This window comes from Rhinopithecus roxellana, chromosome 17, assembly GCF_007565055.1.
Source record: "Rhinopithecus roxellana isolate Shanxi Qingling chromosome 17, ASM756505v1, whole genome shotgun sequence".
Classification (NCBI taxonomy): Eukaryota; Metazoa; Chordata; class Mammalia; order Primates; family Cercopithecidae; genus Rhinopithecus; species Rhinopithecus roxellana.
Genome location: NC_044565.1, coordinates 26,095,501 through 26,112,182, shown reverse-complemented (window position 1 = coordinate 26,112,182; position 16,682 = coordinate 26,095,501). Strand labels below are relative to the sequence as shown.

The following is a 16,682-nucleotide window of genomic DNA, read 5'->3' as shown; positions in this document are numbered from 1 at the left end:
AAGTACTAACAAGATGTCCAGGTATTTCAGGAATGCAAGGAAGAGAGTTTCTTTATGGCCTTCCCTTACTTCAATTGGTTAAATTTTGACATAAGTGACTCCGTTTTGTTATAGTTAACCACTACATTATTGTTTTAAGCATTTTTTTCATTTTAGATAATTATTGAAAATTAGACTTCTAGTTACACTGAACTTTTGTTGTTGTTTGGTTTTCATTTTAAATAATATTTTATTGAGCATCTACTATGAACCAGGTACTATTCTAGAGTCTTAAATGCATTTTATTTTTTCAGTTGGAAAAGCAATACATGTTTATTTAAGTAATAGATAAAGTAATACAGAAATAGAAAAAATTCAGAATTGCATCATCTAAACATTGTATTAGTTTGCTGGTTTTCTTTCTGTCCTTGATTGTTTTCTATAGAATTGAATTAAAATATTTGGACATTTAACTTTATATTGAATGTGTATATAGTTTTACATCTGTGTTTTTCACGTCACCTTCCTTCTTGCTCTCCTCTTCCTCTTCCATTTACTCATCTTCCTTTTCCTCTCCCTCATTCTGTTTCCTTCATTTTATTATCCTTTGTATAACTATGGCAACCTGGGAAAGATAAGTGCTTCTATGTACTGGCAATGTGAGAAAGGTTGCTTCATGTGCAAAATGATGATAATAACTTCTGCTAGGATTATTTTTGGGGAATAAGTGAGTTAATGAATATAAAATGTTTAACAGGATTTGGCACATATTTTAAAAATGCTTACTTTTACTACTATTTTATAATTTTGGGCTGAATTTAACCTTTAATGGTCTTTATGATATTGCGGTAATAAAATAGCCGAGATTAAATTACTGGGTGGTCAAATAATTGGTCTTTGTTTTTGTGTGCTTTTCATGAGTTGTTATTGTAAGTAACTTTTTTTTGCTAATGTTCTTGAGCCATTGCTCTAAATTCAGAAATATATGTCACAACTTTTTTCAGAACCATGATTAGGTATAAATCGACTTAGCTGTCCCACATGTTGTGTGGCTGGATTTCCCTACAGACATCTATGATAATCATTTAATAGAATGCTTAATCCAGGCCAAAACAAAGTAATGAAAAATTGTGAAATACCGGGACATTTAGCATTGTCCTTTGTTCAGCTCCCTATGACTCTACATTACAGTGTCTAGGTTTGGCATGGGACTGATGTTTATCATTATGATACAGAGTGCTTGGCTACTTTTATATTCTACCAAATATAAATCTTTAACAGACTCCACCCGACACCCCCCCCCCCCGCCCCCAGTTAAAAACGTCCCCCTTAGAAAAAGATTTTGCCAATAAAATGTTTCTCCCCTTTGAGAGTTAACTTTGTAATTTGGAGCATGTAACCATGATGTTTCAGAGCTGTCTGTCTAACTGTTTCCATTGTTGCAGCCTGATTGTCCATGGTTTAATCATCAGTAGTTAAGAAGTAAAGCAAAAACTCCAGGCTGCTCAGTACCATAAAAAATTTCCACCTGGAAGCAATTTTTTCTAAAAGCCCGTAGGGACTGCTGTCACCCTCCCCCTTCTGTTGGCAACAAGGACCAGAAACATCAGTTCTCTTCAGAACCAGGTCTTGTTGCAGTTTAATCATATTCCTTCTCCTAGCTTCCAGAGAAGGTTAGAGGAGAGCTAGGGAAATAACAAATTATTGCCAGACACTACTCTCCTTCTATAATAGATTTCCTTTAGCCTTCTAAATTTCTCCTTTTCTTCCTCTGTTTCTTTCTTTTTCTATTTAACATTTTAGCTGAAGTGCAAATTATTTGCACTGCTAGAACTTGAATTGACTTTTTGGTAAAAATATTTATTATTGAACTCTAGTGCTTCTCTTTGGGGAAAGTTGAAATGTTGAAACATTTTTGGGCACTGCTTTGGCTCTTCGTCACTTTATAATGCTTTCTCTGTGGGATACAGCCATTGTTCCAGGTGCAAACTCTCAAGGAACTCATGGTCTTATAGGGCAGATAGACATGTAAATAAGTCATTACTGTATAGAGTGTTCACCGTAGTACCCTTTCAAAAATATGAACAAATAAACATTCCAAAGTAAAAGGACATTAACTATGCTTTCCACCAGTGAATATCTTTAGTAGTGGTGCCCATTCATTTCTAGGCCCATTATCCTAATGTAACTTCTGGATAATACTAGGCATTTGTTCAAGAACTTTGAGGCAAAACAAGATGACAGTACTCCTGGTGAAATTTACCTCAAACCACATATGGCTTCATAGGTTCAAGACCAGTTCAAATTTATACAGTGTCAAAGTGAGAGCCAGTTGGTGAATGATTATACCATAACTGTTAAGGAGTAACTCTTATCCTATATCCTTATCACACACTCCTTATCAAGGATAGGGCTAGGTGCTTCAATAGAGTTTGTCTCATCCTTAAAAATACAGATTTTTAAATATATTCCTTATAAAACTAGACTGTGGGCAGGCACAGTGGCTCATGCTCATAATCTCAGCAGTTTGGGGGGCTGAGGTGGGAGGATCGGTTGAGCCCAGAATTTTGAGACCAGCTGGGCAGCGTAGTGAGACCCCATCTCTGCTAAAAAAAATTTAAAAAATTAGCTGCGTGTGGTGGTGCATGCCTGTAGTCCCAGCTACTTAGGAGGTGGAGGCTAGAAGATCCCTTAGGCCCAGAAATTTGAGGCTGTAAGTGAGTCATGATTGTGCCACTGTGCTCCAGCCTGGCAACAGAGTGAGATACTGTCTCTAAAAAAAAAAAAAAAAACTATTAAAAAATGAAATAAATAGAACTAGACTAATACATACTGCAACAGACTGTTATTGTAGATTAAATTTGGCTGGGTGTGGTGGCTCACACCCTGTATGCCAGCACTTTGGTAGGCGGAGGTGGTAGGATTGCTTGAGGCTAGGAGTTTGACAGCACCCTGGGCAATGTAGCAAGATCTCATCTCTACCAAAACGAAAAAAAAAAAAAAAAAAGAAATTGGTCTCATTTGGGAAAAGATGCCTAATATCAGCAAGTAGGAGAAAAATAGTATTGAATTCGAATCTTTAAAGAATGAACTCATGGTCTTGTTTAGTGTAAACTCCTCCAGAGTATGCAAGCTTAAGCTCTTCATGGTTGCTTTGTTTTATGAATAGTTTCATATGTTCTACCTTGTTGGTAAGAAGAGCAGCTTCTGAGCTGGGCATGGTGGCTCACACCTGTAATCCCAGTACTTTGGGAGGCAAAGGCGGGAGGATTGCTTGAGCCCAGGAGTTTGAGACCATCCCAGGCAACATAGTGAGACCTTGTCTCTACAAAAAAATGAGCTAGGCATGTTGGTGCCTGCCTGTAGTCCCAGCTACTCAGGAGGCTGAGGCAGGAGGATCGATTGAGCCTGGGACACAGAGTGAGACCCTGTCTCAAAACAAAAACAAAAACAAATCCTAAAAACTAAAAAGATGAGGAGCTTCTGTATCAGGTTATAGTAGTTGTATTAAGGAGAGACGTTTTAGGAAAGAGTTGACTTTTGAGCTGAACCTTGAGAGATGAGTAGGAATTTGCCAGAGAAGTGATGGTAAGGAGATTGCAGGCAGAGGGAATACATGCTACACTCAAGGAACTTCAAGTAGAGTTGTAGAGTGAATGTGGGGAGTATTCAGAGATTATACTGGACATGGAGGGGGTCTTACATACTATGCTAGGGACTTTGGACTTGATCCTGAAACAAGATCCTAAAGTTGTGTGTATGTGTGTGTATTTCTGTCTTTCAATTTCCAAGTACAAGGTCTCATTTTAAAAAATTACTGTCAAAGAAGTATTGAAGATGGATTGTTACCAATATAAGGGGAAAGTGATAAAAACAATGTTCAGAAGAGAGATGATAAGGACATGAGTCAAGGCAGTAGCTGGGGGGAATAGGGAGGGGAAAGAGCATAGAAGAGCCATTATGGAATTAGAAACGATAGGTCTTGGTGACTATGAGGAGGTGTGAGGTGAAGTAAGGTGTCAAGGTTAACGTACATATTTCTAGTTTAGGTAACTCAGTGGCTGGTGTTATCTTCAATTGAGATGGTGAATACTAGGAGCGAAATGTGTGTTTGGGTAGAAAGTTAAATAATTATTTTTTTCTTTTAAATTCAAGAGACATACCCCTTGCCATATTATCTGGGCTGGGTTTGAACTCCTGGGTTCAAGAGATCCTCCCATTTTGGCCTCCCGAGTGACTGGGACTATAGGTACATGCCACCACGCCCAGCTGAGTAGTTTTTGACATGCACGGTTTGTGATGTCTTTGAGGATGAATGGTGGTTAGGTATTCAGGTTTATAGGACTTGACAGAGATATATCCTGGTATTATTGGTGGTATTACTGGTTTGGTAACCAGACTTGTTTAATACTAACAACTGAGGTATTGATGAGATCTCTGAGGGTGTATATATATATATATGAAGAGTGAGAAGAAATGGTCAAGGAGATATTCAGGGGTAGAGGGAAAAAGAAGAATTATTGAAGGAGACCGAGAATGGGGAGAACCAAGAAGGAGTGTAATAGAAGCCCCAGGAATAGAGATTTTAAAAAGAGGGGATAGTTTGTGGTGGCACATACAAAAGTGAAGTCAAGTAAATGATGAACTTAAAAGTGAATGTTTGATTTGACAATTCATAGTCTTTAATTGACTTTAGCAAGAATAGATTCATTGTGAGTGGTATAGGTAAGAAACAGATTACACTGGTTTGAAGAGCAAGTGTAATTTGAGGAAATGGAGGCAGTAAGTGTAGTGTGCTCTTTTAAGATCTTAACTGAGAAAAGGCAGGGGAGAGGGAGGGAGAGAGGGGGAGAGAGAGAGGGGAAAGAGAGAGGGGGGTGGGGGGGGGAGAGAAAGAGAGAGAAAGGGAAGGGAAAGGATGCGAGAAGGAAATTTATCAGAAGAGAGACTTTCATTTAGTGCATTTTTTTTCTTTAAAATAATGGGCTGTGTTGTTTTGTTAAGATGGGGGCATGCTTTGAAAGAAATCAGCTTTCCCCCACCGAAGAAAATATTGATGGAATAACCTTCCTGGAGTGGAAGAGATACGAGATTTTGAGAACACAGGATTAGTCTTGCATTGAGATGCCCTATCTATTTCATAGAGATAAGAAGGAACAAATATCAGGGTAGACAGAGATATAGACAGACGTGTATTCGAATGCAAGAAGTTAATAATATTTTGTGCCTAGTAAGCCTGAAGTTTTTAAATGTAATACATGGCAATGCCATTTGTTGTAAAAGTTGTAGGACTGAGATTAGCATCTTAAAGAGAATGGTGACAGTTTGGAAATGATGCTGTAGTAATAGAAGAATGAGCTGATAAAAGACATACCAAAAGTTTTCACGGGTCTAGGGGTCCATATATTTATATAATTAGCTCTGTCATAGCAAGGTTCTGCACGCTACCAAAGTTTAGCTATGAAGAGAAGGGATAAATAGACAGCCAGTTCTAAATGTTTGCTAGATGTCACTGAGCAGAGATGGGGCTACTTTTGGTAAGGCTTATGGGTCAGTCTTTTTATTTTGAGGGTCACAACTTCATTACATCTTTTATCAATTCTGAGAACTTCTCAACTATTTAAAAAAAAATTTACCTGTCTCTTATTTCTTACTAGAGCTCCCATTAAACTCATTGTATTCTCCATTTTCTTTAGTGTTTTCCATCTTTCGTGTTTCTGCATTTTGTACTTTTTATATATACACCTCTCAGTTAAGTATTTTCCTTTCCATTTCTTGTTTCAAATAACAGTTATTATAGTTTTTATTCTAAAAGTTCTATATTTCATTTCCAGTTTATCTATTTGTAAACTAAAAATAAAATTTTAAGGTGCCCCCACCCATCTCAATGGACCCTTCCTCTCGGTCAAGGGCATTCCAGAGTTAACCTGAAAATCTAAGTCTGATGAGAAATATTTACAGTCTATTCTCCCTGCAGCCTGCTACTTGGAGGCTTCATCTGCATGATAAAACCTTGGTCTCTACAACCCTTTATTGTAACCCAGACATTCCTTTCTACTGATAATAACTCTTTCAGCCAGTTGCCAATCAGAAAAATTTTAAATCTACTTATGACCTGGAAGCCCTTCCCTGCTTCAAATTGTCCTGCCCTTCCAGATCATACCAATCTAAATCTTATATGTGTTGATTGATGTATTATGTCTTTCTAAAATGTATAATAGCAAGCTGTACCTCAGCCACCTTGGGCACATGTCATCAGGACCTCCCGAGGCTATGTCACAGGCATGTTCTTAACCTTGACAAAATAAACTTTGTAAGTTGACTGAGACCTGTCTCAGATATTTTGGGTTCGTATATTCATTTCTGATAGTTTTTTTTTTTTTCTTGGTAATTCACTTTTATATTTCTTTAAACATCTTACACATTTATTTTTAATGTGTACATATTAATGTTTAAGCCATTGCAAGCCTGATTTTGCTATTTGTGTTTCTTCTGATTCTTGTTTTTATACTTTGTTTCCTTGTATGTTTTATGATTATTGATACTTAAGTTTCAGTTCTAAGGAGTATTATTTGTGAGAATTCCTAGAAGTATGGGTAAAGGTATATTTCTCTGGAGAAGATTTGCCTTTGCTTCAGTCAGTTATTTGAGGGTATTAACAACCATGCTGGGACTACTTTAAAAATAGGTTGTCAGTTGAGATTTCTCAGACCACAGAGTCTGAGTAGAGGCACTAATACCTCACAGAGTAGAGGCACTAATACTGATAGTATTAGTGTAGACCCCCCTTCTGTGAGAAGGCTGGGATGTGAGTTCAAATTGTCATGGGAGTTTTCTCCTTCCCTCACCCAGAGCCAACACCAGATAGGCAAGTTTACTTGTAGTCTCCCTTTATGGGGAAATGTTTTTCTATTTTATCTTTTACTAAGGATGTATCTTGGGGTATCTTGGCTTCATTCATTTGAAGGCCTCTGATTTGACTCTGCACCTTGTGTGGGCAATAGGCCATGTCTCTTTTTCTCTATATGGCTATAAAATAGAAGCATTAGGTCAGAGGTGATTAGAGAGATTAGGTTAGAGGTGGTTAGAGATGATTAGGAATTTGATAGTAGAAATGTTTTTCACAGTGTATCCAATCTTCCATACTGGTCATGGAGCTTCATCCTATTTTGCCTGCTTTGTTCTTTATTATGTTTTAGGATGGAAACTATTCTGATGCCTTTCATCCATCCTCTTTCATGTACTTAATTGCTTTTATAGAGTTAAAGAGTTTTAAATTGTGGTCACTTTTGGCCATGGGTTATCAGCAGACAACCGCTTATGGGTGAAATTGGACCAGGAGTTGAATATGGTATTGTTAGGTCTGGTTCTTTCTCAGAAGAATTAGAAAAAGTGTGTGTGTGTGTGTGTGTATGTATGTATGTATGTATGTATGTATGCCTGTGTGTGTTTGAGGTATGTATATGTATATATGTGTCTCCCACATATATAGCATATATACTATATATAATACATGCATTTATATACATAATATATACAACATATACATCTACACATGAGGTTACTTACATTTATTAGGGTTTGATTCAGAGATTCTAGGAAACTTGCATGGTCTATTTTGTTAAGTCCACATTAAATCTACATGCGTTAAGTGGATTATGACTATTCACTGCAGTGTTTCTACCATACTAGTGTTAACCATTAGTGGTTTGTCTTTCTTTGTTAATAGCTTAGTGATACCTATCACTGGAACCATAATGATAATTTTAAGTGGGGAGACCGAAGTGTTCCAACAATTATTCATTTTTCTTGTTTCTCTCAGTAGAATCATGTTTCAATAATTAATACATAGTCTCTTAATATTTACACATCTCTTCGGAGTAATTATTTAATTAAATATGTAGGGTGGTGCAAAAGTAGTTGCAGTTTTGCCATTTTTTTAATGGCAAAAATTAAAAGTAATGGCAAAACCGCTATTACTTTTGCACCACCCTACTAATTAATATCTTTTGTAAAGAATCTGAAAGCGTTTTATCAACATGTCCTAGATTCAGACTAATTATGTTGATGATAGATACTAAGTTAACTGGTCGTTTCATTTAGCTCCAACATTGCATGTTTAAGTGTTAAACTTAACACACTGAATTAGATGCAGTGAAACCAGAGCTAACCTACCAAGTGTATTATAACTCCTAAACAATTGTATTAGTACTCTGCTTTCAGCAGTTTTCCAGGTTAGATTCATGACTATCACCAGGCTGTAGAGTTACTTTTTTATATCTTATCTTATAATTAGCAGCCACATTCATGATCTAACTTTTATCTGCCAGATTTCATGACCACCACTGAAAGATGCAATGAAATAAAATCTTTTTGCACTTAACACAAATAGATACAAAGGACAAAGTGAAGCCACTAACAATCCTGTTTTGCCTTTATGTCTTCAGTTACTAATGGTGATTACTTGTGCTAATAGTGTGACATTATCATAGTAGCAGTTATGGCAGTCTCTATGTTCTTAATTTGGAGTTTCCTTGTTTTCATGAGTTTATTTCCTAATAGTCTGTTGTTGATTTGACCGATGTTTTGTGACAGTTTCCCCTTCTCTACTTTCCTGCGGTATTTAACCAAAACCAGGTTTTAGTAGGCCCTTTGGCTAGGTGTCAGTTGAAACTGCTCCACCCTGTTTTTATTCCTCTAAAGATAGCTATCATTGGGATTCCCTTCCTGCCTTGAGAGAGATCTGCATCACAGCATTCTTTTGGTTATATGGGCTATCTTCATGTGAAGCCAGTTGGATACCTTGGTATCTTTAGAGCTGGAAAAAGGATTTGAATGTGTTTGATCTCCTGTGGCAGTACAAAAATATTTGGGTATAGTGTTCAGTTAGAATTCATTAACTAGCATATGCTTCTCCTGCCATTGATAATGATCTGATTGATCTGCTTCATCTTTATGCACTCAGAATATCCAGATTACAATACTAAGGTTGGAATTAAACTGATAGACAAACTGAAGTAAGGAGAAGGGACGTTAAACTCCCTTTGACCTCCTGCAGTTTCTCTTTCAATATCATGCACAAATCTGTTTTTCCACTTTATTTTTAACATTTGGAATAAACAAAAATACTAATGATGCTTTTATGGAGCTTAATGAGAAGAAAATGTTTGAGGAATAAAACCATGACAGAAGTTTAAAAACATATATATGAAAAAGAAAAGACCAGAATAAACTCTGGAATTTTTCCTTGAATTAATCAAAAACAAAAACCGAAATGTTCAGTTCATTGTGTCTTGAAGTTCTCCGTGGTTCTGAAAACATCTCAACAGCTTTGTATCATGAGATGCACTTTTGCATCCACCTCTGAAACAACTAGAAATCCTCATCAGTTAGTCTCCTACCTTTCCTTTTCTTTCTCCATCTTCATCATATATGGAGGACCTCCTCTGTGCCAGGCTGTGTGCCAGGAGGTGGAGTTAAAATGGGTAAGACATAATCTCTCCCCACAAGGAGATTAGCATTCTAGTATGGGGAGATTGGCAAGTGAATGGACAATCAGATATAGTTTAATAAATTCTGTAAAGATGATAATCACCGAGGAGGAACACGTAATAAAGTCTATGTGATTAGGGAAGGTTTCCCAGAAAAGGTGCAAGCTGAAAATTGAGGGGCAAATGGGAGTTACTCCTAAGTAAACTAGAAGCAAAAGGAGAAGAATGGCGTAGGTCCAGGGAACAAGATTGCTTTGCAGTGTGTAGACTCTGACTTGCTCTTGGTTGTTTCTTTGATTTGCTTGTTACCTTTGAAGACTGAACAATGTTGCGTCATTTAGGATACTTTCCTTTGCAAGTAGCAGGATATCAAGGGAAAGTGGCTTAAACAATGGGAAATTTATTAAGTCATATAACATGATGTTTGGAGATAGGGCTGTTTCAGGATTGCATCACTATTGAAGAGCCAAGTGCTTTTCCATTTTCCCCTTTGCCATTCTAAGATTTTTTGGGCAATATCTTCTTCCTTTTCAGAGTGGTTACTGCATCCTCAAACATTATGCTTTCACAGGACAATGTCTAAGGCTGGAAAAGCAGTTTCTTTTCCTGAATGCTTCAAGAAAGAAAACCTTTTCTTGGACCCTCACTGACAGATTTTCCTTCTCATTGGTGAGATGAGTGTGTCACACCACCATATATTAACTGGTCACTGACAAAGAGAATGCAATTACCATGATTGGTTTACAGAATAATTAATATTGATCCTTTGTGGTAGGACAGAAATATCAGAATGAATTGGGACTCCTCCAATAGGAGGAAGAAGAGAATAGTTGCATAGGCACAACTAATAGGCAACTTACTCATCCTGAAGTAGAAGTTTGTCTCTCTCTCTCTCTCTCTCTTTTTAAACCACTTAGCTTTGTGTTGGGCTTCATATTGCATTAGCTTTTTCTGTTTTCTTTGGGGGTCAGGCCTAATTGTGTCGTAACAAGCAATGTAATTTTGATTAAGGCATTTAACTTGCCTTGACTTCAGTTTCCTTGAGTGTACAATGAGAGTTTTGTATTCCATCTCTAAGACCTCTTTCAACTAACATTTTGGGGGCCCATGCCACCTGCTTGCTTTCCTTGTTCTAAGAGATAGACTAATGCAGTAGAGAGGACACTTTGTAGCTATGTAAGTTGGCAAGTTGCTTCATCTTCTTGGGTTACAGGTTTCTCATTTATAAAATGGGAATAATGTCCAATTTATAAGATGCATTGGATTTAAATGAAATAATGCTCATAACATTATTTTTCCTCCTTCTTTGACAAGCAAATTTGAGTTAATATAGGCTCTAAGCAAGTGATACAATCCTGCAGTGGTTCAGTACAGGGGAATGGTAAATAATTGTTCAATAGAATTACTCAAGTGCCATTTTATGAATTAAGATCTCTTAATATGCACATGAAATTTAGGTGGGATATGGATATAGTATTATTATCAAATCTAGAACTATGCACCAGATAGTTATACTAGGATAAATAATTTACTTTTTGCAAAAACCGGTGGTTTATTTGGTGGTTTTTGGAAACCATACTCCACATGGCAGCATTTATTTAGTTGAGTCAAATTTAGGCTATAAAAAGTTTAGTTAATTTCCATATATTTCTTCTTGTTTGCATTTTACCAAGTACTAGACTAATATTGAGATAATCACAAATAATTAAACTAGTGGTGCAGTTTATTCCATAGATTGTCTTGTTTAACTGCAATATAACCTGGACATGTCAAAAACCTATGCCTTTGTTCTCAAGATCCTGCTTTCTAATAGTAATGGAAATTTAAACATTAGAGGTATGTACCTTACATATCATTTAGTAATCAGCTATAAGTCTCTGACCAATAGGTATTATGGAATACAGTTTTTAGATTTTTAAGCAGTCATGTTTACTTGTAAGGCCACATCATTTCAAGGAATGTTAGAAAAGGGCCATCACTAGATGGCAGTCTTTCTCTACCTTAAGGTATTTGTTAAAAGAGAAAAGCCACATTTTGTTCAACTGCAATGTTGACTACTGATATTAGATTGGCTTCAGTAGTAAATTTCTGACCTTTTCAGTGTTTAAGTCTTGTTTATTTTTGTTTTTAGCCTTTTATATCTGAAGGATATGTTGGTTAGCAAGGTGTTATAGTTAAATATACTTGAAATGCTGATTCACGGTGAACTGGTAGATAGTGGTCAGTTCATAATTGCCTTTTCCTTTGGTAGACAATTTGAAATAAAATCTTTCAATTTGTGGTTTTTAATGTATTTGATAACCAGATGGAAACTATGGGGAACCTTTTTTTTCTTAAAAATGCATATATGTACATCTACCTATATATACAAAATCCACATAGGATCTGGGAATCATGGATTTCCTGAAACATACCTGTGGAACACAAAGTCTCTTAAATATAGTCATTATCCCCTGTTTTAAATATTGGTGTTTTACATTTTATTCTTTCTTTTTTTTTTAATTCTCAAAATACTCTGGGGATCCACTGCAAACCTTTCATGTTATTCTGCATAATAATTAAATAGAATATTACAATCATAATGGTCCTAAGATAGGAGTAACAGATGGAGAGTAGTGATAAGCAGGTAGAAACTTTATTAACTTGTGTTTTATTTTGTTTTTTAAAGAAATGGGATATCACTATGTTGACCAGGCTGGTTTCAAGCTCCTGGCCTCAAGCAATCCCTCTATCTTGGCCTCCCAAAGTGCTGGGATTAGAGGCATGGGCCACTACCACCGGTCCATTTACTTGTTTTGAACTACTGCCTATTTAGACTTCTACAAATATATGATCTTAGCGTTATTGACTAAACTTGAAAATGGAGGTGAATTGTGGATACTTAAAGCTAAGCTAGTACTTTTAAGAGAATTGTAATTGATTGCTTCCTATTTTCTAAATAAGAAACTTGAGGGTCACAGGGATTAACTGGATTGGCCAAAGACTTATATAGAGCAAGCTAATTACAGTGCTAAGATGAAGGCCACATAGGCAGCTAAAATCCACTTTCCTTTCTTAGGTTTTTGATTTTTTTTTTTTAATGGGAAGATCAGAGAGCCTAGGGAGGCATTATTAATATAAGTTCTGAATTTCTTAACTTTGGAATTTGCTTTTCTGTGAGGATGTCTTTTATGATGTTAATGTAGATCTCTGGAGGGAAGAAATGAACAGAAGTTTTACCCAGTAGAATGAAGTATACTTGCCATCTAACTTAGAGGTATACTGAATCAAGTCAGGGTGTACTGAATTTGAAACCAAGAGATTGTCTAATATTGAATAATATATCAGCTTATGCAGTTTATATTGAGGAGTTTTTGGTGATTCTTCGTGTTCTCCAAGTGTCAAGGTAAATGGTATCTTTACATGGAAACCTTTCTTTTCCTTTCCTTTCAAAAGGGGAAAAGTTAAGCTTATTTGAGATTACTTGAAATGTCAGTGGTAGATTCTGTTATGTATTCCAAACAGTTTTTTCAGGGAAGTGGTTATTCTACAGTTTTCCTACTTGTCAAAGCAGGGATTGTTTGTAATTTATTTGACAATCTCCCAGATTGCTTTGCCTTTTCTGAAGTAAGTGTTCAGACTCTTGACTGGAAGCCAAACATGTACAGTCATATGTTGCTTAGCAGAGAGGATATGTTCCGAAAAATGTATCATTAGGTGATTGTGTTATGTGAACATCATAGAGTGTACTTACACAAGCCTAGATGGTATATAGTCTACTACACACCTAGTTTATATGGTATAGCCTATTGCTACTAGGCTGCATACCTGTACAGTACATTGCTGCACTTAATACTGTAGGCAGTTAAAACATACTGGTAAGTATTTATATATCTAAATATAGAAAAGGTAATGTGTTGCACTGCAATGTTACAAAGGCTATGACTTCACTAGATAATACAATGGTACCACCATTGTATATGTGGTCCATCATTAACTAAAACATTATTATGCAGCACATGACTATTTGGTTCATCTACGGTTACTGCTGAGTTTTGGATGGTAGAACTGACCTCCTGAGGGGGGTGTGGTTTCTGATCCACCAGATCAGGATAGTGATCCAGTACTCAGGAAGGATTATAGAACCAGAAAATGTTGGCAATGAGCAAATGAGTATTTCTTGGACAAATGTCAGAAATCAAAGAGTCCTTAGAGATAGTGTTAGTCATTCTTTAGTCAATGAATGTTTACTTATTGTCTACTACCTGTCTGGCACTGTTATAGAGGTACAGTATGACAGACAAAATTCTCGCCCTTGAGCTTATAATCTAGTTGAGGTGGGTTGTGGGGAGGCAGAGATAGACAACATATCATGGACGATGAGGAGGAAGAGATTGTTCAAAGGTATAGGGGATGAGCATTACTAGTATAAGAACTGGAAAAACAAAATTCTTGAGGCAGGAAGAGGCTTTAAAAAAAGCCAGGGTAGCTGGAACATAGAGGATGGAAGGGAATTTGGGTGAGAACTAGAGAGAGGAGAGAAATGAGGTTAGAGAGGTAATGTGAGGTTACATTATGTAGGGCCTTATAGGCAGCAATAAAGATTCAAGATTTTAATTCTTTTATAAAGGTAAGCTGTTGGAGAGATTTAAGCAGGGGGATAACATCTAAATTATTGGTTGAAAATGATCATTTTCGTTACTGTGTGGAGTGTCTGTTTTGGGCCAGGGGATGGAGTACATGCAAAGTGCAGAATGGAGACTGTTAGGAGGCTATTGCATTGGTCCATTGTGGTGGTAATATAGATTTAGATTCTGTTGCAGTGGAAATGGTGGAATATGGTAAATTTTAAGACATGTTTCGGAGGTTGAGTTGTCAGGACTTATTAATGTATTGGATAGAGTATATGACGGAAAGAGATAGATTAGGAGTCATTCCTAGATTTTTGGCTTGGGCAACTGTATAGTGCCTTTAGCTGTGATGGGGTGGGTAGGTTGTTGGGAAATTTGAGGAGGAACTGGTATGAGAGTGGGGATATGTTAGTAATAAAGATTTTTTTCTATATTAAATAATGAAATGGCTTTTAAAAACCCAATTGGAGTTAAATAGTAGCTGGATATTTGAATCTAGTGCTCAGGGAAATGCTCTGAATTATAGGTGTAGATTAGGAAATCAGCACTACAGAGATGATATTTGAAAGCCATGGAATTAGATAGCTTCACTTAATGAGAGAGCATAGGTGGAGAAGAGAAGAGGTTTTAGGAATACTTTGGAATGTAATAGAGGAGGAGGAGCTGAGAATGGAGATTGAGAAGGCACATCAGTGAGAGGTTAAGAAACATGTTAGTGTGGTATCATTGAAGTCTACAGGAGAAAGTGTTTAAAGAAGGAGAGAATATAAAACCATATCAAATGCTGCTATTAGGTGGAGTACAATGAATACTTTATTCAGGTAAAGAAGTGAGGAAGTGGAAGGGCGTTTTGCTGGGAAGGGGAGAGGGATGTGTAGTTAAGGGCAGGATTTAAAAAGACATGTATAGGCTGTGCGTGGTGGCTCATGCCTGTAAATTCAGCACTTTGGGAGGCAAAGGTGTGAGGACTGTCCAAGGCCAGGAGTTCAAGATCAACCTGGCCAACATATTGAGACTTCATCTTTTGTTAAAAAAATAAAAACAATTATATTTAAATAAAAGTCATGTTTATATAGCCATGATAATCATCTAGTAAAGAGGGAGAAATATATGTTACCGAGGAGGGATAAAAGGGAAAACTTGCAGGGATAAAATTCTTGAGACAACAGGAGGGACTGAATTGCAGATAAGAGCTTGAAACACTTATTTTATCATTACTGGAAGGTAGAAAGTAGGAGCTACAGATGTAAAGTAGACTGATTGATTTTAGTGAGGGAAGAGGAGGTAGTTCTTTGTGTCTGTTTTTTTTCTGTAAAGTATATAGTCAGATCAGCAGCTGAGAGTGAAGGTAAGAACATTTGAGGAGAGGACAAGGTAAGGTTCCCACACATAAATACTTTAGAATACAAAGTGATTTTTCTGTGATGTGAGGTGGGGGAATAGTTGTAGTAGGATTATCTAGCGATATTGACTGCCTAATTTAGATTTGCAGTTACATGGCTACCCTAAGTCTAGCCAGCACAGCTGTGTGTTTTTTCTCTAGCTGTGTTCAACTTCTTGAATATAGTCATGGAGCAATTGGATAGTTGGATTTAACTAAAATGAGCTTTTCTAGACTACTTAAATTGAGAAAGAAAGGTACAAGGGAGTTGTAGTTCAGTCCTTTAATTTTATGATGAGAATTTTGTGACGAATACTGTCAGGCATTCAAATATTCTGGAATGAATAAGAAAGCAAAATTTGTGTTTTCCTTGAAAATACTCATTTAACAGTGAGGCAATGTTAATGTACAATTAGATTATTTTGTGGCTTAAGTGCCCTAAATATCTAAAAACCAAATTTGCTTCTGGATTTGTAATTCTGTTTTTCCTTCTTAGAAGTAACCGTGATATAACCTTCGTGCCTTTTTCTTTTAAAGGTCTGTTTATGATGGTGAAGAACATGGACGTTTCATGGAGAAGCTTGAAACTCGTATCCGTAATCACGACCGAGAAATTGAGAAAATGTGCAACTTTCATTACCAGGGCTTTGTGGACTCTATAACTGAACTGCTGAAAGTGAGAGGAGAAGCTCAGAAACTCAAAGTAAGACGGCTCTAACAGACACTGTTTCTCCGTCCTGTGTTTGGGGTTTTCATTAGGATTAAAGGATTAAGGATTATAACACAGAACACATTGAAGATTTTTGTATAATTAGAAAGGAATTTATACTAAAACGTACATTCTTGAGAGTATGGCTTTTTAGCTAAAAATGATACCCCCCTCTTTTTTTTTTTTTGAGACGGAGTCTCGCTCTGTCATCCAGGCTGGAGTGCGGTGGTGCGAACTCGGCTCACTGCAAGCTTCACCTCCCGGGTTCACACCATTCTCCTGCCTCAGCCTCCCGAGTAGCTGGGACTACCGGTGCCCGCCACCACACCTGGCTAATTTTTTTTGGATGTTTCATAGAGATGGGGTTTCACCATGTTAGCCAGGATGGTCTTGATCTCCTGACCTCGTGATCCGCCCGCCTCAGCCTCACGAGGTGCTGGGATTACAGGCGTGAGCCATCACGCCCGGCCAAGAATACCCTTTTAAGGTTATATTTTCATTGGGATAACTAT

The 16,682-nt window shown here is 36.9% G+C and overlaps 1 protein-coding gene across 1 annotated transcript in view; it reads left to right on the top strand.

The window, feature by feature from the left end:
* The window catches only part of EXOC6B (exocyst complex component 6B), a 694,448-nt gene that overhangs the window by 73,891 nt on the left and 603,875 nt on the right, over positions 1 to 16,682 (top strand). Inside the window, exon 2 of the mRNA XM_030920515.1 lies at positions 15,999 to 16,164. Coding sequence (XP_030776375.1) covers positions 15,999 to 16,164 — 166 coding nt within the window. The remainder of the gene's footprint in view (positions 1 to 15,998; positions 16,165 to 16,682) is intronic.